The sequence below is a fragment of the Girardinichthys multiradiatus genome, chromosome 15 (assembly GCF_021462225.1).
Source record: "Girardinichthys multiradiatus isolate DD_20200921_A chromosome 15, DD_fGirMul_XY1, whole genome shotgun sequence".
NCBI classification, from domain to species: domain Eukaryota; kingdom Metazoa; phylum Chordata; class Actinopteri; order Cyprinodontiformes; family Goodeidae; genus Girardinichthys; species Girardinichthys multiradiatus.
In genome coordinates this window covers 14626970-14653769 of record NC_061808.1, presented here as the reverse complement: position 1 = coordinate 14653769, position 26800 = coordinate 14626970, and the positions used below count along the sequence as shown (strand labels likewise).

The window sequence follows — 26800 nt, the reverse complement described above, 5'->3', positions numbered from 1 at the left end:
AGAGCTCTTGGCTGCTTCTTCAATAATATTCTCCTCTCCAGGCCTATATATTTTGGTGCAAGGCCATGTTTTGGTGGCTTTGCAGCTGGATTATTATTATTTGTAGATTATCAACGTAAAATGGCTCTGAGAGATGTTCAAAGCTTTGGATATTTTATAACCTAACTTTGTCCCTGACTTGTTTGGTGTGTTCCTTGATCTTTGTGAGGCTTTATGTTCACTAATGTTCTCTAACAAAACTCTAAAGCCATCACAGAAAAACTGTATTTAAAACTGGGAATAAAAAACAGGCAAACTATATAGCCACACTATTAATTACAGTAGATGAGTTCTTGTACATATATGTATATATATATATATATATATATATATATATATATATATATATAGATATACAGGGGTTGGACAATGAAACTGAAACACCTGTCATTTTAGTGTGGGAGGTTTCATGGCTAAATTGGACCAGCCTGGTAGCCAGTCTTCATTGATTGCACATTGCATCAGTAAGAGCAGAGTGTGAAGGTTCAATTAGCAGGGTAAGAGCACAGTTTTGCTCAAAATATTGAAATGCACACAACATTATGGGTGACATACCAGAGTTCAAAAGAGGACAAATTGTTGGTGCACGTCTTGCTGGTGCATTTGTGACCAAGACAGCAAGTCTTTGTGATGTATCAAGAGCCACGGTATCCAGGGTAATGTCAGCATACCACCAAGAAGGACGAACCACATCCAACAGGATTAACTCTGGATGCAAGAGGAAGCTGTCTGAAAAGGATGTTTGGGTGCTAACCCGGATTGTATCCAAAAAACATAAAGCCACGGCTGCCCAAATCACGGCAGAATTAAATGTGCACCTCAACTCTCCTGTTTCCACCAGAACTGTCCGTCGGGATCTCCACAGGGTAAATATACACGGCTGGGCTGCTATAGCCAAACCTTTGGTCACTCATGCCAATGCCAAACGTCGGTTTCAATGGTGCAAGGAGCGCAAATCTTGAGCTGTGGACAATGTGAAACATGTATTGTTCTCTGATGAGTCCACATTTAATGTTTTGCCCACATCTGGGAGAGTTACGGTGTGGAGAAGCCCCAAAGAAGCGTACCACCCAGACTGTTGCATGCCCAGAGTGAACCATGGGGGTGGATCAGTGATGGTTTGGGCTGCCATATCATGGCATTCCCTTGTCCCAATACTTGTGCTAGATGGGCATGTCACTGCCAAGGACTACTGAACCATTCTTGAGGACCATGTGCATCCAATGGTTCAAACATTGTATCCTGAAGGCGGTGCCGTGTATCAGGATGACAATGCACCAATACACACAGCAAGACTGGTGAAGGATTGATTTGATGAACATGAAAGTGAAGTTGAACATCTCCCATGGCCTGCACAGTCGCCAGATCTAAATATTATTGAGCCACTTTGGGGTGTTTTGGAGGAGCGAGTCAGGAAACGTTTTCCTCCACCAGTATCACGTAGTGACCTGGCCACTATCCTGCAAGAAGAATGGCTTAAAATCCCTCTGACCACTGTGCAGGACTTGTATATGTCATTCCCAAGACAAATTGATGCTGTATTGGCTGCAAAAGGAGGCCCTACACCATACTAATAAATTATTGTGGTCTAAAACCAGGTGTTTCAGTTTCGTTGTCCATCCCCTGTATATATGCAATGCTATGCTTCATGGGTTCAAAGGCCAAGATAGAATATATAAACACAGTTTTACATCATATAGTTAGCTTGTTTTTAGCAAGATTATTCTAAAAGATAGATTTTTTTTCATAAAAAACATTTTGTTAAGTTCACAAAACTGTGACTATTTGTGTAGTTGGGAAAAAAAAAGGTTTCTTATTAATCTCTTTACACTTCCTGCTGTTGGCTCAAAATTCACTTGCAGCCTGTGGAAAGGCCAGATAAGGTGATTTTCTTCTCAGAAAACAGTCAACAGTAACTGACTGTTTCCTTGTTACGTGAAACAGACCTTAGTCCTGAGATTAAATCTTCAAACTCACTCCATGCAATCATTTTTCCTTGTTTTTATCAAAAGGAAAAATATTTGTAAGCACCAGGTATTAAAACTTAAAAGCAAAAGCTATGTTTGAATCAAGCTCTTGTATCAACCGGTCCAACTCAAAAGAATTTATGTGGTTCTGTTACAATACTTGTTTTCTAAAAAGGCTTATTATGCTTCCCAAAATAAATTCTAAGTAAACCTAATCACTAAGCCTCCCTTGTTCTGTATATTAAGAAAGCTTTTGATGCGAGAAATTTGCATGTTTTCGGATAACTGCAGAGTGAAATAAAGATACCAACCTCATTAAAGTGAGCCACCTCCTCACAGTTCTCTGCTACGCGGCTGCAGAGGGGCAGACCTGAAAGATGGAAAAGGATTCAGAGATTAAAAGGCAGTTGGCATCATGATAGCTGAGATTGAATGGGCAGCATGGGGAGATGTCCACAGGACCAAAAACAGCAGAGTCAGTCTGAGTATTCCATACGCTTGCATTACAAGGCGATCCAGATTCATGTTTTAACAGAACACCACTGCACATCTCCTAATCAACACATTTTTTGCAGTGAAACATAGGGTTTCTTCTTCAGATGTAACTGGGGTTTTTGCCATGGTAATTGAAATACAGTCAAGTTTGACCCAAAGCCTTCAGCCATCTGCAAGAAATCTGAAAATAAGGAAGAGGTTTACTTTGTTCTCACGATAAGTCCAAACACATCCAAATCAGTAAAAGAATGATTTCACATGAAGAAAATTCAACTTTTGGAAGACCTAGCCGGAGTCTGAATCCACTTGGCCAAGACTATAGATTTACTCACCCCTTCCCACTACTCAGCAGAAGACTGACTAATTAGAGTCCCCTTTCCCTTATTTTAATACCCAGTGCTGCCTGAATGGGGGCTGTTTATAATTCAGGACAGATAACACTACTGTTGCCACACTGCTGCCATCCAAATATTTAAAACTTTCTCAGCATTTGTTTGGTATTGCTTTTTATCTGCTTTCAGCAGAAAGGTAATTAACATCATATATATTTTTTTGGCTTGATTGAAATTTATAGTTATAACCCCAGAGAACAACATTTCGGACAGTTCAAGTAATTAAAATATATGACTTTTGGGAGCAAAATCTATTTTGTTTTTTGTTTTTGCTTTTTAAGCACTTTTGCAGATACATACTGTGATCTTTACACAGGGCAAAACTTGTTGCAGTAAAAGGTAACACCTAAATATAATCACATCTCCATAATCATGATTACATGATATTTAGAGAGGACCTTTCTGTCCTCAAATCACATAAACATGTACTATTTCTTAAACTCTAGAGCTTTAACTGGATCCATAAAATTAAGATTGAACTTGTTTATCAAGAAACAGTCCAAGACTGTCTGACATGAAATGATGAATTAGGGGAAAAGAACCTCAAACCCAGTGCTGCTTATGGTGGTAGATCTTTGATGCTGCAGACCTATTTCTCTTCCAGGAGCAATTGCTACCTAGTTGGATTTTTTACTACAATTTCTTACATGCTATTATTTTTCCCACTGAATAAATGTTCTCAAATTAATGACTGGCCACTTATAATAGTTTTCTGTGTTTTACATTCTTGGATTTCTAAAATCCAAGCACATACATAATAGGTTTTTTTTTTGTACATGAGCTGAGATTTTTTTAGCTTATGGTGTAGTTAAATAAATTCAGGATTTTCTAAATTATGCAACATGCTTGTGTTTTAAAGTTCCTACATTTAAAAATGTAGTCTCAATCTGCTATGTATCCTTTCTATGAGTTTTTGCCTTTCATAAATGTAAGTTAGTGACAGATGCTGAATGGAAAATGTATCCATAAAAGGAATAGATTAAAAATACATCTGCAAATGTTTAATAACTTTTTGTAGTTTTTTGAAAAAATGTAAGACCCTCAACTACTTCCTGTTGCGGTTGCGATTTTAGATATTTAAGTCAGTTCATTTAAATTAGTCAGTGTTGGCTGAACTTAATCTTAGCTCTCAGATAAATTAAGTCACTGAGAAATTTGTGAAAATGTAAAATAGTCCTGTTGCCATCTAAAATATGCTTATGTATGTGATTACACCAGCAAAGGGATGATTTAATTACTTAAGTACCTCACAAAAATGACAAGAAATCCTTGAAAAGCTGAGAAAGACACATAGAAAATTGTATGTTAACTTTGCAACACAGAGAAGGTAAATTGGAAGACGCATTTAGTCTCTTTAAATAGCCCAATGTTCTGTTGCTTAAGTTTTTATAAGCCTATTGCACAGCTACCTAACTCCCTTATGCATGCTGCAGCATGTGCTCACCTGGCTAGTTAGTGGCACTTATGAATTGTCTCACTCTGCTTTGTTGAGTTTATTTGCTTTGAATAAATAAGGCTTAATGTGGGCGCATGTGGACAGTCATACAAACCTGAACACACAGAAAAATTAATGAAGCCTTGTCATTTTGACTGTATTAATACTTTAGAAAAGAAAACCTGGATGCTGCCAAGTTCTGATAATTATATGAATAATAAGGCTTGACAATGTCTTTTCATTCGTTTATAAAGCAAACACATTTCAGGGGATAGGAGCAAATAAAGACACACACACGGGGAACATCTATAAAAACATATTGAGCCTGTTTTAACTTTATCTTTTTATCAAAACAAGCTGCTTTTCATTTTTCCTCCAAATGTTGCCGTCTTTGTCACATCTCTCTGAGATTCTGTGCCACCTCATGCAAACCCACGTCCCTTTGAAGCAGTCAAGTAAATAGCGCTTCAGAGTCAAAGTAGGAGAAGAGACAACACTCCTCCTACATTATTGATAACACTGGCCTCTCACAGGAGTGATTTCATCCAACGAGAGATGTGGGTTCAGAAAAAATTGATTATGTGAGGCTTATGTAAGGTCCTCCAAACTAAACTAAATAAAACTTTCTGCTGATCAGCCCAGGTTGGTGGCACTGACCAAAGAGTGAGAGGAAACTGTCCTATAATGAAGACCTACATATTTTATTTCATGCAGTTAGAGAGAAATTAAACAAGGAAGAAAGGAAAATTGTTGCAGTGCACAGATGTGCTGTATTTCTTGTCTTTGGTTCATGTTCTGTTTTATTACAGACTAACTGAAAGTGGTTTCGATTCCAAAAAAAGTGCCTCTAGTATAAACCGAATGTCCATACAGGCATAAGAGAATTACAAAAGATTGCTACATAGTGGAAATGTGATTAAAAGACTAAAATGCAAAAAAAAAAAAAAATTTCTTCTGTTTGGTGAATGTTAAGACAAGACTTGATAAATGCAAGGCATGAGCAATGCTGAAAATTATCAAATATCTCCAGGCAACAAGACTTTTCTATATTTTCTTATTAACTATTCCACCTAATATTACACTTAAATAAAGGCTTTGCAGGCTGTGGTACCAACCAATGAACGAGTACAAGAGCACTGTACTTTTAAAAAGCCCAGAGCAACAGATAACAGTGAAAATTCATTAAAAACTTGTCAGGAAATCAATTAACTTTTCTTGTCCCATCTATAAGGCGACCTCATTTTGTTTTATATCTACTTTCAAAAATAATCAGCCAGGCTCTGGAGAAAGAACACCAGAGGCAGTTTATAATCTAGATTTTTTTCCATGATACATTTAATGTGTGGGTTCAACAACAGCAGAAAGAAAACTTTGCATTTACACAATAAATATACAAAAATACAAGTATATCTCAGTAAATTACATTATATGATGACTCTCATTTGTTAGAATAAAAGTAGCTTTTTAAAATAACCTTTACGCAGGTAATAAATGTAATTTTCATTAAGCCTGCATTTCTGTAATAAGAATGTTGTTTTTTATTGGTCTGATGTGATATTTTTCCCTCAATGTGTTTTAATTTGCTATTCTGGTTCTTGTTCCCAAACACAAATAAAACTGGCCTTTGAATTGATAAAGTAGGCTAACATTTAGCTCCTGGAATGGCCAAGACCTCAACTCTGGTGAAAAAATAAAAAGTATGTATATATTTGAGCAAACTAATTTGAATTAAAGACAATACACTTTCAATTTAAGCTTAAGCACTCAATGGTTGTTTTTGAACTTTAATAAACTTGTCTCTAGAAAAACAACGGTTCAAATGTATCATGAAAACCCCAAAACTAATATTACAACCATGCCATAAATAGGTGTACGTGGGGACATCAAGCATCTTTGTACATCCAATCATCCATTAATTTTGTTAAGGTGTAAAATAAATCTAACATTACAAAATGTTGAGATCAACTTTCGCTGTTTGCTGAATTTGATCTGACACCTATCCAGGATTGTTTGTCAGTTCTGGAGGCTTGTAGTTGACCTACAGGACTGACAAAGACTCCTGGATGGGTGTCAAATTAAATTCAGAAAACAAAGCAAAAGTCTGGTTCCCTTCAATATAGGCCTGTTGTAGTTGTCATGACTCAGATGACAGAACATTTGACTAGGCATGATAAAACAATGATTTAATTAAAGAGTTACAGAACAAACGTGGTCTAACATTGTTGAAAAAAGTATAAACATCTTTTTTAAAAATAAAAAAAACTTGTTAGGTAAAGAAATATCTTCACATAATCTCAGACATACAGTAACAGGATCTGGAGACACGTTGAAAATACTCCAATGGTTCTAAAGTCCGTAATTCTGTTCCTTGGGAGCAGTTGTACAACTTTAAGGTGTATCCCTGCTCCAACACAGCTATTTCAAATGGTTGAATGAATTCCTGAGCTTGCCATTAAGTTTTCCAGAGGCCTGTTAAGGAACCGTTTATTCAATTTAAGGTGCGCTGAAGCAAGAAAACATCTATAACCTGTAGGACCGGAGATGTAAATTGTAATTCTGTGGCAACTTGTCCCCTTAAGATAGGCAGCAGCTGGCCATCACATTACACAGTGGATAGAACAGGTGCACCATATACCAAGACTGTCAATCCTCAGTGCAGCTGTCAGAGGTTAAACTCCTAGCTCATTCTTTCTTTTCTATTAACAAGTAGTAGCCGAATCAACTCCATATTCAAAAACGCTGTGAGCTAAAACAGCTACAAAGTTAGAGCTGAATCTTGTGTTGTTCTCCGAAAAGTAATCGATAAATGCATATGTAGAGGTCTTATATAGGCCTGTATTGAATTTCTTGACTTATTGGCACAACTTGAAATCTGGCTTAGATAAAGCTAATTTGTTTCTACTTGTTAATTATTCTTAACGTTGACGTACATTTCTGAACGGCATCAAAAGTCAGAAGAAAATCCCTCCATCAAACTGACTCTATACCTTAACCATATGAAGACATGATGGAGTGACCTTAAGAGAGGTCTTCCCACCACATCATAAATATAGTTGCGGCATTAAATGTTGTGGCTTTCTAAGGAGGCCAGAGCAGTGATTAGGTCCAATATTTTATTTATAAGGTTGCCGAATAAAGATGCAAGACTGGGTTTTTACCTTATGAAGATTGTGTTTATCTTTGGGGCTTTTTTCTGGCAATTTCTTTTACACTTCAAAGGCTCTTATACAGTTCAATCCCTGTCACCACTCTGAAACACAAAGAAGTTGAGAGTTTTCTTCTTGACAGACGCCTTCCTGTCCAGACAGGAAGATTACAGAGCTGAATGTGCTAAGGAAACTCCACTGACAGGTTTCAGAGAAAGGCATGACTCAAAAAAATCCCTCAGTTGTAAAAGAGATTGACACCAACACATACTGAACAAAAACATTGTCACACTGTATTCCAATAACTATACAGCTGAAATTAAACTTTCTATCTAATCTGTGCAAGGACCTTTTTAGTTCTCACTGTCTGACATTTAATTAGACTAAACCTCTGGTGGTTTAGGTCAGTTGAGATTACCAACCTTATTTCTATTTACTAAATAAGGTTGCCATTCAGGGACAAGCAGAGCAATCAATCATGCACACACGGAATTTAGAGTAACAAATGTGTTATGATTTGGGGTTATTTGGTTTTTGGTTTCTGGTTTTTTCCTTATGTTTTTCACTGCTCCAGTCTTTAATCGTGTCTCTGTTTATTATTTTCCTAGTCATTAGTTTTTGTCTTCTAGTTCATGTGCGGTCAAGTTAAGTTTTTGGATCTGGTTATGCTTTCGTTTCATGTTTTTCTAGTTATATTTCTATTAGTTTGTTTCCTTGGATTTGCGTTCTGTTCAAGCCATGTTTTGCTCCAGTCACGTTTTGTTCTGTCAATTAAGTTTATTCGGTTCACCTGCACCATGTTAATCAGTTTTGTATTCCACCTTTACCATGCTCCATTTAAACACACCTTGTTCAGTTAGTCGTCGCGGAAACATATTTTAAAATCATGCTCAAGTCTTGTTTTTGATGATGCCATGCCTGTCTTGCCAACCTGCCCATGTCTGTTTTTGCGGTCACCATCTGTGAGTGAGTTTTTGTTTTTTATTAAATTGTTTTTCACCTACTGTCATGCTGCCTGCTAGTCTGCATTCTGGGTTTGTCCGTTGTTCAAGTCTTGACAAAATGAACCTAACATGTTCTTGAAATGTTGGGAAGTTGGAGCACCCTGAGATTCATGGAAAGAACATGCAAGCAGAAAGTCCCCAGGCCAGGATTTGAACCTAGGATTTTATTGCCACAAGGAAGCAGTGCTCACAACTGCACCACGGTGCAGGCACACCACTAGTAACCACTAAATCCTTTTTATAGCAGGGCAATGCTATCCATTTGCAGGCTTGGAACTACAAATGACACTACTGACACTTGTCCTTGCTCTTTATTCGCTGTATGACATTGTTACTTCAGTTACCAAAGATATGCTGCATGACACAGCAGCTTTTTTTGGGTAATGTCGCCACTTGGATAGCTCCGGAAGTGAGCCTCTATGCCACAGGCTTCTTTGCTGCTAACCTACCAGCCACAGAAGAAGTATTGAAAACTTAACAAGAGGGAGAAACAAGTGATGCAATGTAGCAGCAACAAGTGAAGCCTACTGGCAAAACAAAGCCTGTGTGGAAAGTGGAGTGGGCTTGTTTGCACGCTAGCAACAGCCATCCTGCAAATTTGTATGTGGGAGAAAATTCAAGTTCATGCATTCTCTGCTCACATTTTGAAAAAAGACCTTTCAGATCAATACATATTTTGAGGTTCCACTGTGTTTTGTTATGCTCTACTGAGAAAAAACGTGCAAATAACTCATTCATTAGACCTTCTGTCAACGCAAACAGAAATGCCCATGCAAGTGGACAAACCTGCTAAAGACAAAGGCACTGACCTGGCTACAAACAGAAGAAACATGTATTGGGACAAATGAATAACAGATGAGTAGTACTGTACCCTGCTGCTATACTGCAGTCAATTTTACCAGAGAGCAACTCCTAGGTCTGACGCAGTCGTCTCTGGGCAGTTTTTCTCTGGTTTTTCTGAGATCCCGGTTGGAAGTGTGGCTCTTTGTGGGACAGAGGAGGTAAACGGGCAGGAAAGATTGTCAAAGTCTACCAACAGAGACTACATACTCCGCTCCCATCTATCCACCTGGAAAATGTCCACTCCCTGATGAACAAAACGAATGAAATGCTCCTTCAGTGTCCCACCAGGGATAAAAACACATTAGAATGCTGCTACCCAGCTTTAAAAGATGCATCTTGGGCTTTATTGGGACTTGGGACTCTGACCACTATCTGTTTCATCTCATTCCAACCTATGAGCAGAAATTAAAAACCAACACACAGTTACTCAAAAGGTCATACAAACACAAGTAACTATAACATCAATGTGGCGTGCCTACTCTGATGCTGGATTGAATCCGGAATAATAAGGTTAATCATGCAGTTAGGACACTGTCTTGAGATAACTTTTTTGTGGAGCAAAACTGCCCTGGCCTGGCACGTGTAGGCAACCATCTGCTCCATATGGTATGCTTGAAATGCAGCGACAGGACGTATAAAAAAATCGAAATAAAAATTTCAAACCTTTGGCAGGAAATGTTTGGAAGTGGACTGATGAGTCAAAGCAGGTGTTGCAGGTCTGCTTTGACTGCAGTGATTTGAGTGTTTTTGAAGCTTATGCCTCTGATCTAAACAATTCACTGACACTGTGACAGCATACATCAGTTTTTGTGAGGATATGTGTGTGGAGAACAAGATGTTTCATGCAACAAGAAAAAAAAACATTTATTCACATCTGAGGAAGCTGCGTTGGACCAAATAAGAGGTTTTCAGCACTGAAGACTATCCTCTGTATAAGCAGGAGAGATGCAAACTGACAAATGAGATCAGGGCTGCTGAAAGAAGCTACAGCAAAAAGCTAAAAAGCAGTTTCTTATCTAACAACCTAACAACAGTATGGAGGAGTTTGAAAAGTTTTTCATTCTTTAATGACCTCCTGACTGGCTAACAACCTCAACAGCTTCTTCTGTAGATTTGAAAAGCAGCCATTCACACCTCACTTCCACACAAATGGATTACTTCCACCCCTGCTAACAACTCCACAATCAATTCAGTTTATTTATATAGTGGCAATTCACAACATGTCCTTATAAGGCACTTTACAAGGTCAATTCAGTGGAAATCATACAGATTTTAAGTCAAGAAACATACATTTCAATTAATCCTAGTTATCAAACAATGTATTCATTTTAATATTCATATTGGTTAACAAGTTTTCTATCTTGGGAAACTTAGCAGATTGCAAGTCAGTGACTTGCAGTATTCACTTCTCCTGGACAAGCATGTAGCAATAGTGGTTCCTATTAAAGGTTTCCCTTTAACAGGAAGAAACCTCAGGCAGAACCAACCTCCGTGTGAGTGGCCATCTGCCATGACCAACTGGGGGTTTGAGAGAAAACAGCATACACACAAAAAGAGCACAGAATCATTAATCTAGGGGTACTTTCTATGTGAAAAAAGTAAAGCGCAAAGTCGGTAGTAGCTCATTCAGGGTATTAATCTAGGAGAGAAAAACAGTAAGGCAGATAAGCTTTGAGCCAGTTTTCAAGTCTAGAGTATGAAAAAGAGCACATACATTTAGTCACTGTAAAAGCTCAGCCAATAGCTATGTCTAGGACAGAGACAGGATTAAACACTGAAAGACATGGTCAAGTGTATCATGTGTAGGAGAACATTAACTTGTTGGCATCAGCAACTTAGTCGATGCCCCCCTTCAGGAAGGTTTTATCAGCTAACCAAAGAGCCATGCCAGGTGTAGTATCTAGGAAGAGAAAAACCCTGCCTGAAAGTCTGCGATGAGCAAATGGCCCCTTCTTTACTCATGTATTCAACAAGTCACTGGAGCTATGTGACGTTCCCTCCTTCTTTGCTCCACCATCATTGCGGTCCCCAAGACTTCAGCTCAACCTTCAACACCATCAACCCAGACATCCCCCACCAGAAGCTCACCCACCTCACAGTGTCTGCCCCTCCTGTCAATAGATCACCACCTTCCTGACTGATCAGCAGCGTGTGAGGCTGGGGAGCATCTTCTCCTGCAGCATTGGCTCATTCACTAAACAGGACAGGTCCAAACTGCAACAAACAATTAGATCTGCAGAAAAGAGGGCTGACCTTCGCTCCATCCAGGACTTGTACAGGTCTAGGGTCGGGAAAAGGGCAACTAACATATCTGCCAACCCCACACATCCTGGACACGACTGTTTAGATTTTTACCTTCGGGTCGGCGCTACAGTGTGATATGTGCAAAAACCAACGATCACAGAGACCATTTCTTGCCCCAGGCTTTCTCTCTGATCATCACAATAAACACCTCACAGCCAGAGTAGTCAGCTACTCTGCTGGAAACAAATAAGCACATTGCACTATCACACCTCCCTTTTTTTTTCTTTATATAAAAAGAATTGTAGATTCACACACGTACATACTGCTCCTTTATCCCTATTTTTATTTGCTCTAAACTTGACATATTTATAGTTAATGTTGCTATGATGTGAGCACTGGAAACCAAAGTCAAATTCCTTCCAAACAAAAAAAGCCAGAAGTAAAGAGGACCAAAATACACAAAGACAGAGAGGAGGGTAAAGCTAACTGAACAAACACAACAGTAATAAAACCAAGATTAACCAAATATGCAGGGATGGTAATCAGACCAACCACAATCCTAAAATCCAAGATACATTGTCATCTAATAAATGAATAATTAATGTAAGGGATTAAATGTCTTGTTTGTTTATTTGTTTATTTCAAACTAATTCACATTCACGTTCATACACCATGCTAAATGTTTACATGACCATTTGTTTTAAAAGGAGGTAGGTAGAAGTATGAATTTATGTGACCCTACCCCCTTGCTTTCATATGTACCTTACTTTACACATTATTCTTCATTGAAAGAAAGCAAAAAACACAATAAAAACAGGACAACACTCTCCCCTTCACAAACGCAATTTTTATCAATAAGAAAATCTCTAGATTAAGTTTATCCAAATACCAAACAGCAAAACAAAATTAAGGAAATGACTCATTTATATTTTTCCTTTACCCTTCCACTTTAAACTGCTCCTCTTCATCCTTATGTGAATCTAGAATTTGCACTTTTATTTTCTCTTGAACCGGCTTATATCTTTACTTTGTTTTTATTCTTCTGGTAAACTGTTCCATAGTTTAACCCCCGCTATTAAAATGCACATACTTGTTGAGGTTGTTCTAACACCATGGATTTTCAAATTCAGTTTCCCTCCTAAATTATATCCTGCCTTCCCCTTTACAAATAATTTCATTATTTTTTTAGAAAGTGAATTATTTCTCACTTTAAATATTATTTGTGCTTGTTTTAAATTGAACCAAGTCTGGAAATGTCATAGCTCCTGTTTTTATATAAAAAAAGTTAGTTTGTGTGGTCTTTGTAACCTATTAGATTAATGAAATTATTTGCCCTTTTCTTTATAAAGGTTATTGTTTGGATATTACTTTTGTACTAAATAAATGTAGAGTCTTCTTTATATTTCATCATCTTACCCAAATTTTATAATTATGTATGCAAACCTAAATTTAAACATTGTCTTCAGTCATAACATTTCCTTTCGGAGTCTTGCAAAAGTATTTATAGAAATGTTATGATTTAAATGGTATATACACTTGTATAGCGCTTTATCAAGTCCCCAGAGACCCCAAAGCGGTTGATGTTGATGTTGAGAGTGGTGTGCGTTCATGGTGATGTGTAGCATTTGTCTTCTGCCACTCACAGCGCTTTGCATGTAGGGCAAAACGTTTAGATTTGGCCCCCTCTGACTAAAGCATCTTGTTCTACATGTTTACTGTGTCTTCTACATACATAACTCATCGCAAAGTATAAATAAAGCTTCTAGTGGCTTTCTTCTTGTCACTCTTAAAGGCCAGATTTGTCCTCCAGAGTTACCACAGACACCTGATTTTCTGATTATTGATTTCCTTACACTGCATCTCAGTTTATGTGGACAGCCATACCCATAGGTTTACATTTTCAGATGATGAATTAAATAATGTTCCATGAAATAGGCAAAGCTTGGGATATTGTGATTTTAGCTTCTCCACAACTTTATCACTGACCAGGCTGCTGTGTTACTTGGTCTTCAGGATGTTGTTTGTTCATAAACAATTCTTTAGAAACATTTACAGAACAGCTGTATTTAAACTTTAAACTGAAATTAAATTATACACAAATGGTCTATTTACCAATTAGAGGTCTTCTGAAGGCATTTTATTTTGGGTTTTCAGAGTAAAGATGACTAGATAAAAATGCAGGCAAGACTTTGCAGGTACTCTATTTGTAAAACATAAAAAAAAAACATATAACCATTTTTCTACCACTTTACAATAATATACAGTGACACAGTTGGTAGCACTGTTGCCTTGCAGCAAGAAGGTCCTGGGTTCAACTCCCGGCCAGGGGTTTATCTGCATGGAGTTTGCATGTTCTCCCTGTGTATGCGTGGGTTCTCTCTGGGTACTCTGGCTTCCTCCCACAGTCCAAAGACATGCATACAATTATATGCTACTTGTGTTGGTAAAATAAAATCCTAACAAATACATTGAAGTTTGTAGTTGTAATGTGAGGAAAATATAAAAAATTTCAAGAATCTAAATATTTAAGGCACTTCACCTTCTCACAGTGAACCATTTTTATGTTTCGAAAAAGGAAGGAAATAACCTGTATAATACTAAGACTCCTACAAACACACAAAACATTGCTGACGTTGTTTGAAATAATGAAGAGATAAACTGAAGCTACTAAGCTGACAGTTGCACCATGGAGAAAAAAACATCTAATTTCTGACAAGGATGACACGGTTCATGTAATATCCGTACCCAGGCGAAATCACTGCACCAAAGAGTCTAACACTGAGAGGCATGTGTTTTCTCCACGGCACACACACATGGATCTACAAACAGACCAGAAAAAAGAATATGAACTGGATGTGGGTTTTGTAGCATTCACCACAGTCAAAATGATGACACCGGGATTTTAAAATCAGAGTTGAGGAGGCACTGAGTGCCTGTCAGAGAGCACTGATCACTGTCAAAGGTGGTGAAAGATGCACACCTACTGTTTCAGTCTCCTTATCTCCCAAATACACAAAACACAGTGAAGAGTGAATAAATTCACAGATTGATTTTCCTTTGTTTATCTTCCTTTTCTTATTAAGTACAACATACGGCAAAGTTTTCTTTGGTTTCACAATATATTTCCAAATATTTTCACAAAATGCATGTCATTTGTAATAAGATAGATTTCATCTTAAATATATTTTTGCTGTACTGACAACAGAATATAACACCTTGCAAAAGCTTTCATAATCCATTTGTATTTTGTCTAGTTATAACTATAAACTTCTATGTATTTTATTGGAATTTAATGTGGTTGACCAACACAAAATCAGACATATCTGTAAGGTGGAAGGAAATGATTCATGAGTTTCAAATGGTTTACAAGTTAAATTTTAGAAAGCATAGTGTGCCTATGTTTTTCATCCCCTTTAATACTCCAGAGTAAAATCAAGTTACCATCAGAATCACCTTCATTAGCAAATTTGTAGATGGTAAATTAGAAAGACACTGCCACTAGGAAACCCAAGAAAGTCCCACTTGCAGTTTGCCATAAGCCATGAGAGGAAAAGAGCAAACATGTAGAAGAAGGTGCTCTTGTTATGCTCTGGTTATGCTGCCAAAACAAAACGTTTTTCCCTTCATGCAAGACGTTATGTGTGGCAGAAGGCTAACACTGTACATCGCTCTGGACACACTGTCTGCACAGTGAAGCAAAGTAGTAGCAGCATCATGCTGAGGGAAAGATTTTATTCAGCAGTAACAGGGAAAATGGTCAGAGCTGGTTAGAATATGGACAAGCAAAAAACAAGGAAAACCTAAAGGATAACATGTTAGAGGCTGGGGAAGATTAACTCTCCTCCAGGACAACAACACTACACATTGACTCAGGTGGGCTGACTGCAACAAAGTTTTCTGATTTCTTTTTTTGTAAAATAGTTTTTTAATAACCATTTATTTTTTACTTTGTGTAGGTCTATCATAAAGAATTTCAGTAAAATACAAAATGTGAAAAGCTTCAAGCAGAATGAATTGAGAGTCTGGGGTACCTTAAGAATCTCATCACCACTAAAAAATAAACAAGTTTCACTTATTGTGACCCATTACACTATGTACCAGACCCGCACCAGCTAGTAAACACGCGGGCTTCAACATAGCTACATACATTCAATTTAAGATGTTCCTACCTCTGAATGTAACTTTCGCGATCCTGTCACCTTTCCCTCGAAGGTGAGCTACCGTCTTCAGGTGAACCACTAGAGACATCATCAGTGCGCTTTGACCGGGGGGGAGTAAATTTCTACTCCGCGCAGTTAAAACTTGAACCGATTTGGTGCAATCACTGATTTAATGGGAGCCTCCGTTTGTCTCTGGATGCGCTCTGCCCCAAAAACATTTCCCTCTGCCGCACCGTGGACATTTAAAACATGTCATCTAAGACAAAGTAAGAAGATAAAACTGGATCAATCACAGGCCCCTGTTAACATTTTCTCCAAACTCCGTGCATGCTCCCTGGCTGCCGGGTCTGTCGCTCATTTGCGAGCTGGCGCTGGATTTTACGCTGGTGGCTGCTCAGGAGGGGCGGGGATGGGCTTCACCTCCAGTGGGAAGGACGCTGATGCTCTAATTACAAGGTTAAAATAAGAGCAATGAATCCGGAGGAAAAGAGCTGAAGCTCTTTGTTTTAAATGACTATAAATACATAATGGGCTATTTTTCGACTCAACGTCTTATTTACCAAAACTTGGCATAGTCCACACAGTACCTTAAATCTAAGTTTTTTTGAGGGGAACAAGGATGTCTCTTTGCATCTTCGTCCCACAACAGAGGACTATCAATAGGTTTGGTGGCTGTTAAAATCATTAGCACTGTGTTTTATCCGTTACCGTGGATCATTCACACACTGCAGGATTCAATATATGTTCCTTGACATTACAGTTGCCAGGCAACTCTGTTTGCCCCATGTATGTGTCTATAAGTGAGTTAGGAGAATATCAGGGGTCAGATGAACAAGGTCTCATTTTGGCTAATGGGCAGCTGTGTTCTGACTGGAGACTGACTGGAGCCAAAATATGTCAGATGAAATTAAATCAGATGAAAAAACCAGCAGACTGATAGATGGTTCAAATGTCTTCAGAACTACAGGTTAAAACACCTGGATGAAGCTGAAGGTTGGTGAACAGCGTGACTAGATGTTGCAAAAGGTGAAAAAACAACCAACCCCCTGAATCAGAGGGATTTATTATTTAATCTGTGAGATTATGTCCTAAAAAATCACGTGGTTTACATAGAGTGATATATTTTAGGTGATTGTTTCTGTTATTTTGATGGTTATGGATTGCAGCTTATAAAAACACAAAATTCAGCTTCTCCAAAAAATGTAATAGTGAATTCCATTAAATGAATGCATCAGTTGGTGAAGTCAAACAGCTTGTGACTCTGCTGAGGTGTTAAGAAAGCTCAGGTTGCTTCAATAGTGGCTAACCTGCATTGTTAGGTCTGGTGTCCAGACCTAACAATGCAGGTTAGCTCATCTTTTTCCTCACAATACTCCATAGAGTCTCAAAGGGGTTTAGATCAGGTGTTTGCCAGCCAATCAAGCACAGTGATAACATAATCATTGGAACAGGTATTGGTACCTTTGGCAGCATGGGCAGCTGCCAAGTCCTGCCTGAAATATGCATCTCCTTAAAGCTTGTCAGAAGAGCGAAGCTTGAATGGATCTAAAACATTCTGGTAGACGGCTGTGCTGACAGGACCAACACCAGCAGAGCTCCTTAAATCACACTGGACCTCAAGCCAATTGGATTCTGTACCTCTCTAATGTCCCTGCAAACTTTAAGACCTTGATTTCCAAATAATATGCAGCAGTTTCGATGCAGCTGTACAGTTGTGTTTTGTTTTTTGCAATTAGACTGTTTTATCGTATCTTTTATATTTATTAGTTAGAATTAGGATATTTTTTTTCTGGATAACTAAATGATCATTGTCCCCGGTCATAAAAAAAACAAAAAACGTTAATGGCAGTCCTCCGTGTTGTTAATAATAATCTACAAACATTTTATAATTGGGGGAACTGGGATATACCAACAGGAGAAACATTAACAGAAAAGGCTTTCTTTATTTACTCTCTCTCTAAAAACAAGCAAAAAGTATGTGTTCCCAAATGGAAAAGATATTAACGAGATATTTTCCAGAGACACAAATGATATAAAATCGACAAACAAAATAAAAAAGAAAAACATTGATAAAAAAACGTTGATAGAACTACAGCATTCACTTGGCTTTTACACCTACCTGTGTAAACCTTAGAGACAGTCACCTTATAAATCAGTGGAGATGACTTATGTCATCAGAATTTTGCCTCCTCATTCGGGTTAATCAGGTGGACATGTCACAAACAACCTCAGACATGTGTTTAACAAACCAAAGCACTTTGCAGCCTGAGAATCGAGCTGACTGAAGCATGACTTCTGGAGGAATGCAGCTTTCTACACTCGGTCCGTTTGTGTGAAACTGTGACAGGGACTTGGCATTTTTTGCTGCTTTGCAGAGAGACTGCAAGACAACCACCTGCTTCATTGAGAGGGTTCAGTTTAAAAATGCATTACGTTTCTGTGCTGACTCATGTATTATTTTGGTGAGCTGCAGTGGAATTTGTCTGTGTGGCTGTACACTGGTGCGGAAAAAAATCAGAGATCAGGTAATAAGAAGTAACGTCCTGCAAACAGAAGTCATCATTTTCTTGTTTTTCTATGTGAACAATTCTTCCTATCTGTCGGCAACATCAACTGCACAAACATAATTACAATAAATATCCCATAATTCACGTAACCTCAAAAAATATGCATTTTAAATAAATCTATATGGGTTTTAGATGCATATGTTAGGATTCAGTTTTCATGTTGCATTGTAGAACTGAGAACAGAAATTAGGACAAAGAACTTCTAAAATCCATCCACAATGCAATGTCACAATAAAACAGACTTTGTTTTTTTTTTTTTTTTTTATCAAGACCTCCAAAGCTTTGGCATTCAAATCAGACCCTAACAAACAACATGAAAACTTTATTACATATAAATATGTGAAGATTAAAGTTCAGATGGCCTTCCCCATACCAAATTTGTGAGCAATTTGTTGTGATAGCTGTAATTAAATTCCTTACCTACTTTATTTACAATGTATATTGCCAAAAGTATTTGTCTGTATCCTTTTATATGTACATGAATTTTGATGACATCCTAGTCTTAATCTATGAGGTCCAGTTTGTTGATGGACCCACCGTTATCAGCAATAGCAACTTTAACTATTCTGTAAACATTTTTAAAGGTTTAGGAGTGTGTTCATAGTTAGATGAGAAAACCAGAACTGCAGCCTCCACTCTAATTCATCCCAAAGGTGTTCAAGACGGTTGAAGTCAGGACTCTGTGCAGACCAGTCAAGTTTTTCCACACCAAACTTTATACAGCAGCCATGGAGGAGAACACCAGAATTCATTAATTGGGTGGTTTGTCTCAATACTTTTGGCAATAGAGTGTACCTTTATATCCTAAATTCTCAGATAATAGTTTGAACAAGCTAAGAGTTTTTTTTTTAACTATTCTTTAAAGGAGTTTAGCCCACAGAGGGAGATGTTTGATAGAAAGAGAAACTACCTCCAAACAAGTGAACACACACATGTTATAGAAAAAAAAATAGAACAGAATTTATAAAGGAATAAGGGAAATTAAGATAAAAATAGCCAGTCACATAAAAATTTAAAAAACAAAACAAGACATGGCAACAAAGTAAAAAAAAGCATTTTCATGCAAAAAGCACATGTGAGATCAATTAATTTGAAAGCATATCATACAATAATTGAAACAGTTAGAAATGGTAAAATGCTATACAAGAATGCCTTCAAACAACATGTTCAAAATAGATCGTTACAACATACAGCGATCAGGTTAGATTCATGTCTGTGAGCCTGGACCTAAAAACGGAGGAGTTTGCAGAGTCTAACTGCAGCTGGCAGGAATGACCTCTGTATTTTTTTTGAAAGGGTATGGCTAAATCAACCTTCTGTGGATTTTTCTGTTTATTAAGTATTTCCTGGAAAAAATGGGAGTTGTTTTCACAAAGTTTGAACTGCTTTGTTAACTGGCAGACCTCAACCACCTCTTCCAGCCTGGCCAGCTTTGTGTCAATGCCAGACTCCTTTGTCTGGCATGTCTCTTGATGTTGTCAGCCTTGATGCCTGCACCTCTACATTCCAAATCTCCTGAATGGTTAAACAATGTCTACATTTTCTTACAGATGTTATAGGACCCGAGCCTCCTAAGGTAATAAAGCCTTGGTGTTTGTGGACCAATCAAACTTGGCTTTAATCATAACACTGGTACTTGTTGGGCTTTAGGATCTCTACATCACAACCACTGACATAGACTGGAGTTGGAGCTGATTTTTTTTTCCACCTGCAATCCACCACCATCTGTTTTGTTTTAGCTGTATTCAGCGGTAAGTAATTCTCTCCACACTATCTTAATAAATGCTAAGCATTTAGCTCTGTTGAGCCATCCATTCCCTTAGCTCTCAGCAGTCATGACTTTATGTGATTCTTCTTAAATAAAATTGATTCTATTAAAAATAAAATCTTTGACATACTCCCGAAGATGATTACTTCATCCTCAGCAAGTGAGACAACATTGGAAATAACTGCAGAACCTGATTTGTGTTTGGACTGTTTTGATCCTGTGAAGCTTCCTGAGTTATCAGAAATATTAGCTTCATCTAAACCTTCAACTTGTATGTTAGACCCAATCCCAACCAAATTATTTAAGGAAGTGTTCCCTCTGATTACCAGCCCCATTTTAGATATGATTAATCTATCCTTAGTAAATGGATATGTACCTATCACGTTCTGGGTTTGGATCGGACCAAAGTGCAGATAAGAGCTTGGCAGCCGCATGATGAGAGGAAGACTTTTCTTTAATTAAAGGTCTCCAAAACGTAACATAATCACAGCATGTACAAACATGAGTCGAGCCAAAAACTTACATGCATACATAGTTCTATAACGTAGCAAAACTGAGCATAAACAGGGGTAGTGAACGAGAAATAGTGACGGAGGAACCAGCGGGGAACAAAGAACACAGACCAACTAATATACAGGGAGAAAACAAAGGCAGGTAATCACAGAAACTAAGAACAGGTGTGGCAAGGAGACATGGAGGCATAAGGGACAGGTGGAACTAATTAACAATAAAGGACACGATAGACCTAAGAACGGTTAATACAAAAACACAAACCAAGTCCAAGGATGTCATACCATGACTACCACAGGCTTTTAAGTTAGCTGTATTTAAACCTTTACTTAGGAAACCTTCGCTTGATCGAGATGACTTGAAAAATTACAGACCTATATCCAATCTTCCATTCTTATCTAAAACTCTTGAGAAAATAGTTGCTAATCAAATGTGTGAGCATTTACACAGCAATGATCTGTTTGAAGAGTTTCAGTCAGGTTTCAGAGCTCATCATAGCACTGAAACAGCTCTGCTGAAAGTCACTAATGATATTCTTATGCCCTCAGACAATGGACTTGTGTCTGTACATGTCCTTTTAGATCTCAGTGCTGCATTTGATACAGTCGAACATAATATTCTCTTAAAAAGGCTGGAATATGCTGTAGGGATCAGGAGAACAGCGCTAGGCTGGTTTAAATCTTATTTATCAGACAGATTCCAGTTTGTTCATGTAAATGATAAATCATCTTTAAACTCCAGGGTTAATTGTGGAGTACCACAGGGTTCAGTACTTGGGCCAATTCTCTTTACTATATATATGCTTCCAATAGGTCAAATTATCAGGCAGCCTTCCTCCCTCCCTGTTGGTTGGAGTAAGGGGGCGTCAGGTTTAGCCTAAAGCGGCTCAGTTATGGTTGAGGTGCAAACACACCCTCCATTTCTGCTACCTGTATGACCCCTTCTCTTTTCCAATGGTTATAATCAGTCTGACAGAGAGAGGTATCCCAATCCTTGTGGTTTTTAGTATAACAATGACCACCAGTGGGACCCTTTGTGAGGTGCCTTGAGACGACATTGTTGTAAATAAGCGCCGTTTAACTAAACAATCTGAACTGAAACTATCTGTAGTTATGCTGCTATAGGCTTAGGCTGCTGGAAGACATAACGACCACTTTCACCCTCTTCGCTACATTCTCACACTACTCTCCAATTTTGCATTATTTGCTGTTATTTCAGTTTTTAACCTTGTTCTCTCTCTTTTCTCTTCCTAGAAGCTACACCTGGCCTGGCTCTGTGTCTACCTGTGACACCTTTCTGGAGAGAGGAATCGTCCGAGCTTCTACTGGCAACAACTTAATACTCACCCTCTACAGATAATCCACATGGCCCTGTCTTTTAGTGTTTAACCTTTTCTCTCTCCTAGACATGGCGATTGACTGAGCTTTTACTGTGACTAACTCTATGTGCTCTTTTTCAGACTCTAACCTTGAAAACTGGCTCAGAGTTTATCTGTTCTTTCTTTCTAAGTGAAACGACTAAAGGAGCTATATCCATTAACATTTACTTTTCCTTCCCATAGAAAGTACTCCTGGATCAGTGCTTCTTTGTTCTTTTTGTGTCTCTGCTCTGTTCTCTCAAACCCCCAGTCGGTCGTGGCAGATGGCCCCTCACACTGAGCCTGGTTCTGCTGGAGGTTTCTTCCTGTTAAAAGAGAGTTTTTCCTTTCCACTGTCGCTACATGCATGCTCAGTATGAGGGATTGCTGCAAAGTCAACGCCAGTGACTGTCCACTGTCTCTACATGCTCATCCAGGAGGAGGGAATGCTGCAAGTCACTGACTAGATGCAATCTGCTGGGTTTCCTTAGATAGAAAAACTTTTTATCCAATTTGAATAAATAACTAACTTTGACTGCACTGTTCAATGGTTAGGATTAACTGGAATGTATGTACCTGACTGTTGTGAAGTGCCTTGAGACAACATGTGTTGTGAATTGGCGCTATATATATAAAACTGAATTGAATTAAGCAGACCCCAGTAATCATCCTCATTTCCCCCTTTAATTCAAACAGCATTGTCATTGTAGTGTTTAAATAAATGACATGCCTTTAATTGTAGTCATGATCTGCTAAAGAGGTGGGGAACAGCAAAGATGATAGCACATTTACTCGAGGGGCACCGACCCTGCTCAGTAGACGCCACACAACTTAAAATCTAGGCTTGGTTTGTTGCACCAGTTCTGCATAAGCTAAAAAAAGCTTGTAGCGCCATCTTGTGGCTGCAGTTGTCCTGAAACTGCAGTCTTGCTCTCTCCAGTGCTCCTATCTTCACACCATGATTCTTTTAAATGCTTAATGAAGTTATGACGTTTGGTGAGATGAGAGGTGAGACTATGGAGCTTGATGTGGGTGTTTTATAGTGGGAACTCTCTGGTCTGAAATAATATCAATTGATTATGATATTGAAATCCATTATAAAATGCAGCCAAATATAAAAAAGGGAAATGGGGCGTCAAGTGCAAGTCAAGTCCGCAAATGTTAAAAATGCTGTTTTTCCGGACTCTGCTTGCACCAGATGTTTAAAAATGGGTGAATTAATATTGCTTCCTGAAGAGGGAGACATTTTCTAACTATTAACTAATGCTGGCTTCATTCTTAGACTAAAAGTAAACAATATACAGCACCTGTAAGATTGCATAGACATGGATACTAACAGTCAAGGTTATTGTTTATTATCTAAGTAAAACATACCTTATAGTGTCTTTTTTTATTGTTTTTGGGGTTGGTTTTTTTTCTCTTTCCTCGTCACATTTATTCCATTTGAATCACAAAAGGCTCAAGAACTTTCTGAACGTCTGTGCAAATTAGTTTGCTCTAATAGATTAATAACACCGCGGGATTCAGCAGGGTTCCCATCCACAGAGAGAGGAGGGAGGGTCGGCGTGTCCCTGCCCTCTGCATCCAGCTGTTCCTGCGCTCCACAGAGCGCCACATGTACTATGGCTTCAGTCGCAAGCAGGGCGCTTTTGGCGCTATTCTTTACGTTTTGCGCCCCACAATGCGGATGGACAGGTAAAAACAAAGGCTTTATTGTATTTTTAAGGAGGTGCACTTTTTGCACTTAGCTGTGTTTGATTGCGGTTGATTTTGTGTTGCATGTGCCTGTTTTTTTTTTAATGCTCGTTTGTTTTGTTTTTTGACAGATTTCTATAAACATTCGTTGTGTTCTCTGTAAAAGGCAGACTTATTTTGTCTGTTCATGTTTGTTTGTTCAAGCTATTAATACATGCATAGAAGAAATAGGTGGCAACATTCATTTATACATACACACACATATATATATATATATTTTTTTTATTATCTTGAAAAAAACGTTGCACAGAATTTCAAGTTTGACAGTATATAACTGCTTTTTTATCACTGGAGGAAATTTGATGTAGTTGAGAACAATTATTGAAAGACCTAATCAGTCCTAACCCTGCGCAGAGGCTGCAGCGGTTAGAATATGATGACAAATTTTAGCCTAGACCATTAAATACTGTGAAAAGGGGGAAACGTTTCCTCTGCCAGATTATGCCAGATTGGTGATTAATCCAGCTGAAAGTGGTGATAAATGACCTGCCTGAGAAGTTCAGTTTATTCTTCCCTGTAAGATGCCTTTGTCTGTCACCTTTCAAGTCTTTCATGGACTATTTATTGTGAATGGGTTGAAGGTGCTTGATAGCAAGCCTGAGCCATATGGTTATAACCCACAAGTCATTTATCAATTGTGCAGCACATTTTGTTCAGCATGCACAGACAGCAAATGGCATCAGCATCAACATCTTTTAAAAGTTTCCAGAGTGCTGTCTCTGAAATACATTTTAAGTAAAAGAATTCCACATTTTCCAGACAATAAAAATATCCTGAATATGAAAAATGCCATAAAGCAGGGAGTATTAGACAGGGGGAGGTAAATCATTTTGGCTGGGTTTGAAGACCAGGCTCTGCTTTTTCCATCCCTCCTCCCGAAGTATATCCAGTACACATCTTTTATGAGTTGATCTATGAGCTTCTATATGTCCCAGTCTCAACTGTGAGCACTTAGTGCATGAGATCACTGCATTCTCTAAATATAGACAGATGCTCTTTGTTGTGGTATTTTCTTTAGACATTATTAGGTGTTGTCAATGAACCCTCATATAGTTTTTCACCTGAAAGCTACTTAGTGCAATTAGAGTTTACCACTTCTGATCTGAACAACACATTGGAGATGTTTGGAGTAAAACACTTCCTTTTGGGCAGCAGATAAATTTATTTTGAGTGTAACTTGTAATTTTCTTATCAAATTCTTCACAGTAGAATAGTGGCTAAAAAGAGGTATAGCAGAATATGCTGAGTTGCAAGAACCAGAGCCACACCTATCTATGGGGCCCAAAGCGGCATTTGATTTGGGGACCCATTTACCACCAACCGCCCACCAAATATCACAGCATTACTAACCTTGCTTATTAGATGTGCAAGCTTGCTCATTCATGCTTTGTGCTTTAGGGTTGTCTTTAGTTAACTAGTGAGCTAATTACTTGAATTCACTGGATTACAGAATTGGAAAGCTGAAAATAAACTGACGATAGGGTTGTTTCTCAATCTTAATAACCACGTTTTCTTCCAGGTTTATCCTGTATTCAGCAATCTGTTGCTATGGGGAAGCTGTGTTCACAGTGATGTGCAATACTTATTTTCTGGCACGAAAAGCATTTTACAAGTGGGCCAAAACCTTCACCCCTCATAAACGTACTCACATTTTGTCATGTTATCACCATAATTTTATGTAATGACAATTTTCTTCTGATAGACCGAGATAGGAGTGCATAATTGTCAAGTGGAAGGAAAATGAGACATGGTTTTCGATTCTTTTTACAAATGAAAGTGTGGTGGGCGTTTACTCTGATACCTCTGAAAAAAATACAGTGTCACAAATTGCTCTCAAAAGTCATGCAAATAGTAAACAGTGTCCACCAGTGAGTAATTTAGGTATATCACAGACCACGGTTCAATCCATTGTCTAAGAAAGAAAAGAGCGTGGCACATTTACTATCAAGACATGGCAGGCCACCTAAACTAACACACCTGGACACCTTCTTAAACATTTGCTGTGTCCTCTGTACAGATTGTGAAAAACTGCATACAGGACTTCTTTTGTTTTTTTGCTTTCTACTTCTCCATCAAGACCAGATTTGAGGAAGAGCTTAATTGATTGCTATGTTGTCAATAGACTCTCCCACCTGAGTTGTTGATGTCTACAATTCCTCCAGAGGTGCCATGGACCTCTTGGCTGCTTCTTTGATTAATGTTCTTCTCTGATGAGCTACTCTGTTTCTACTGAAGAATAGCATGCACACACCATGGTGCTGCCACCACCATGTTTCGATGTGGGGGTTGGGGGGGTTCAGAGTGATGTGCAGTATTTATTTTCTTGCACAAAAAGCATTTTACTTGTGATGGACTGATGGCCTGTCCAGGGTGTACCTCATCTCTTGCCCAATGACTGCTGGAGATAGGCACCAGCCACCCATACCTACCCCGTAAGGTCAAGTGGGTACACACAATGGATGAATGGATGGAAAATCATTTCACTAGGCTAAAACTTTAAAATTCAGTTTCATCTAATGAGATCACACTTTTACACATGTTCTCAGTATAAATAACATCTCATATAAATTACATAGGCTTGATATTTTTGCTTTGAGCACTACAGTATTTAGATAACTTGTGAGACAAGGAGTTCCTTACATTTAATCTCTTCTCTTGAGTAAAAAATGGTTCGAATTAAGAGAGAAGAAGGCAACAGCTATATATACAGGGGTTGGACAATGAAACTGAAACACCTGTCATTTTAGTGTGGGAGGTTTCATGGCTAAACTGGACCAGCCTGGTAGCCAGTTTTCATTGATTGCACATTGCACCATTAAGAGCAGAGTGTGAAGGTTCAATTAGCAGGGTAAGAGCACAATTTTGCTCAAAATATTGAAATGCACACAACATTATGTGTGACATACCAGAGTTCAAAAGAGGACAAATTGTTGGTGCACGTCTTGCTGGCGCATCTGTGACCAAGACAGCAAGTCTTTGTGATGTATCAAGAGCCACGGTATCCAGGGTAATGTCAGCATACCACCAAGAAGGACGAACCACATCCAACAGGATTAACTGTGGATGCAAGAGGAAGCTGTCTGAAAGGGATGTTCGGGTTCTAACCCGGATTGTATCC

The 26800-nt window shown here is 38.3% G+C and overlaps 2 protein-coding genes across 13 annotated transcripts in view; one reads left to right on the top strand and one right to left on the bottom strand.

Moving 5' to 3' along the window:
• otofa (otoferlin a) overlaps positions 1 to 16198 on the bottom strand; it is a 116941-nt gene extending 100743 nt beyond the window's left edge. For 4 of the 11 annotated variants that reach the window (XM_047388524.1, XM_047388527.1, XM_047388528.1 and 1 more), the window contains exons 1-2: positions 15735 to 16197; positions 2318 to 2376 (exon numbers count right to left, since the gene is read on the bottom strand). In XM_047388524.1, the coding sequence (XP_047244480.1) occupies positions 2318 to 2376; positions 15735 to 15816 (141 nt within the window). In that variant the 5' untranslated portion in view covers positions 15817 to 16197. Of the gene's footprint in view, positions 1 to 2317; positions 2377 to 15734 lie in introns of all 11 variants that reach the window. The other 7 variants (XM_047388532.1, XM_047388534.1, XM_047388529.1 and 4 more) reach the window with 5 other exon arrangements.
• Positions 16199 to 23492: 7294 nt separating this feature from the next.
• Positions 23493 to 26800, top strand: part of fndc1 (fibronectin type III domain containing 1) — a 39527-nt gene continuing 36219 nt past the window's right edge. For both annotated transcript variants that reach the window (XM_047388851.1, XM_047388850.1), the window contains exon 1: positions 23493 to 23622. In XM_047388851.1, the coding sequence (XP_047244807.1) occupies positions 23550 to 23622 (73 nt within the window). In that variant the 5' untranslated portion in view covers positions 23493 to 23549. The remainder of the gene's footprint in view (positions 23623 to 26800) is intronic.